The 922-nt window shown below is 28.7% G+C and overlaps 1 protein-coding gene across 1 annotated transcript in view; it reads right to left on the bottom strand.

The window, feature by feature from the left end:
- Positions 1 to 922, bottom strand: part of ADCY2 (adenylate cyclase 2 (brain)) — a gene marked incomplete at its 5' end in the record, with an annotated part of 79,177 nt that overhangs the window by 78,153 nt on the left and 102 nt on the right. The window contains one exon of the mRNA XM_010083650.1: positions 882 to 922. This exon is cut by the window's right edge and continues 102 nt beyond it. Within this exon, the coding sequence (XP_010081952.1) occupies positions 882 to 922 (41 nt within the window). The remainder of the gene's footprint in view (positions 1 to 881) is intronic.

Here is a 922-nt window from a genome sequence, read left to right as displayed (position 1 = left end):
GACAAATTGGCAATATAATAATGGCAATTATTTCAATAGACGTGTTTGTTATCAGAAATTAATAACTTTTTGTCATTCTGTACATTTTCAGTCTAGATTTACCTGTTAGTAATATGCAGCATGGAAGTCTTCATTCACTTGTTACTCAGACTATTAAATTCAAGCTTCACTGATAAGATATTCAAGCTATACACTATGTATCTATTCACCAATAAAATTTGACAAATTCATAGGATCAGGCTAAAGGAAAAAGTATTCGTGCTCACAAGTGAAAATGAACTTCCTCAGAAGTCCTGCAATACTTGCTTTAAAAATGTAATTCCTAAGCATGTAATTCAAATTAATTTGTGCAATCAAAAAACCAGATAAAATAACTTGTAAAGATGAAAGAGTATTTGAAATAAATGGTGATCTATTTTTCTAACTTCTAGAAATTTATAATTAACAAATAATTAGATTTGTCAGCAGAATATTTTATATCAGGTACTGTGCAAAATACATATGTGATACAGCTGCCTCTATTTACATTATAGAAAAACCTGAGAAATTGCTCCAGTTAAGAAAATTACAAATTCAGAATAATATAACTGACACAAATACAATTTTGACTAGTATCCATGAAAGTAGGATTTAGTACTTTAACCTGAAAAATTAAGACATTATGAAGAAAGCCTGTTAATGCATGGCTTTTTCTAAAAAACCCCCGTTATATTATCACCTTTGTTGCTCTTCTGGAACACAAATCTGTTAGCATTTGATCAAAGTAACTCATACTAAACATTAAGTTGTTGAAAAACACATTAGAACAATTATTCTCTTAATTGTTCGCTTAATGCTTTCTTTTCAAAATTTTTCTAAAGGTTGTTAATACATTTTATTACCTTACATTGGTGTGCCTTTTGACATACAAATTGTGGAAGTT

Source organism: Pterocles gutturalis, unplaced genomic scaffold (genome assembly GCF_000699245.1).
Source record: "Pterocles gutturalis isolate BGI_N339 unplaced genomic scaffold, ASM69924v1 scaffold1780, whole genome shotgun sequence".
Classification (NCBI taxonomy): domain Eukaryota; kingdom Metazoa; phylum Chordata; class Aves; order Pterocliformes; family Pteroclidae; genus Pterocles; species Pterocles gutturalis.
This window is presented reverse-complemented; position numbering and strand designations above follow the sequence as displayed.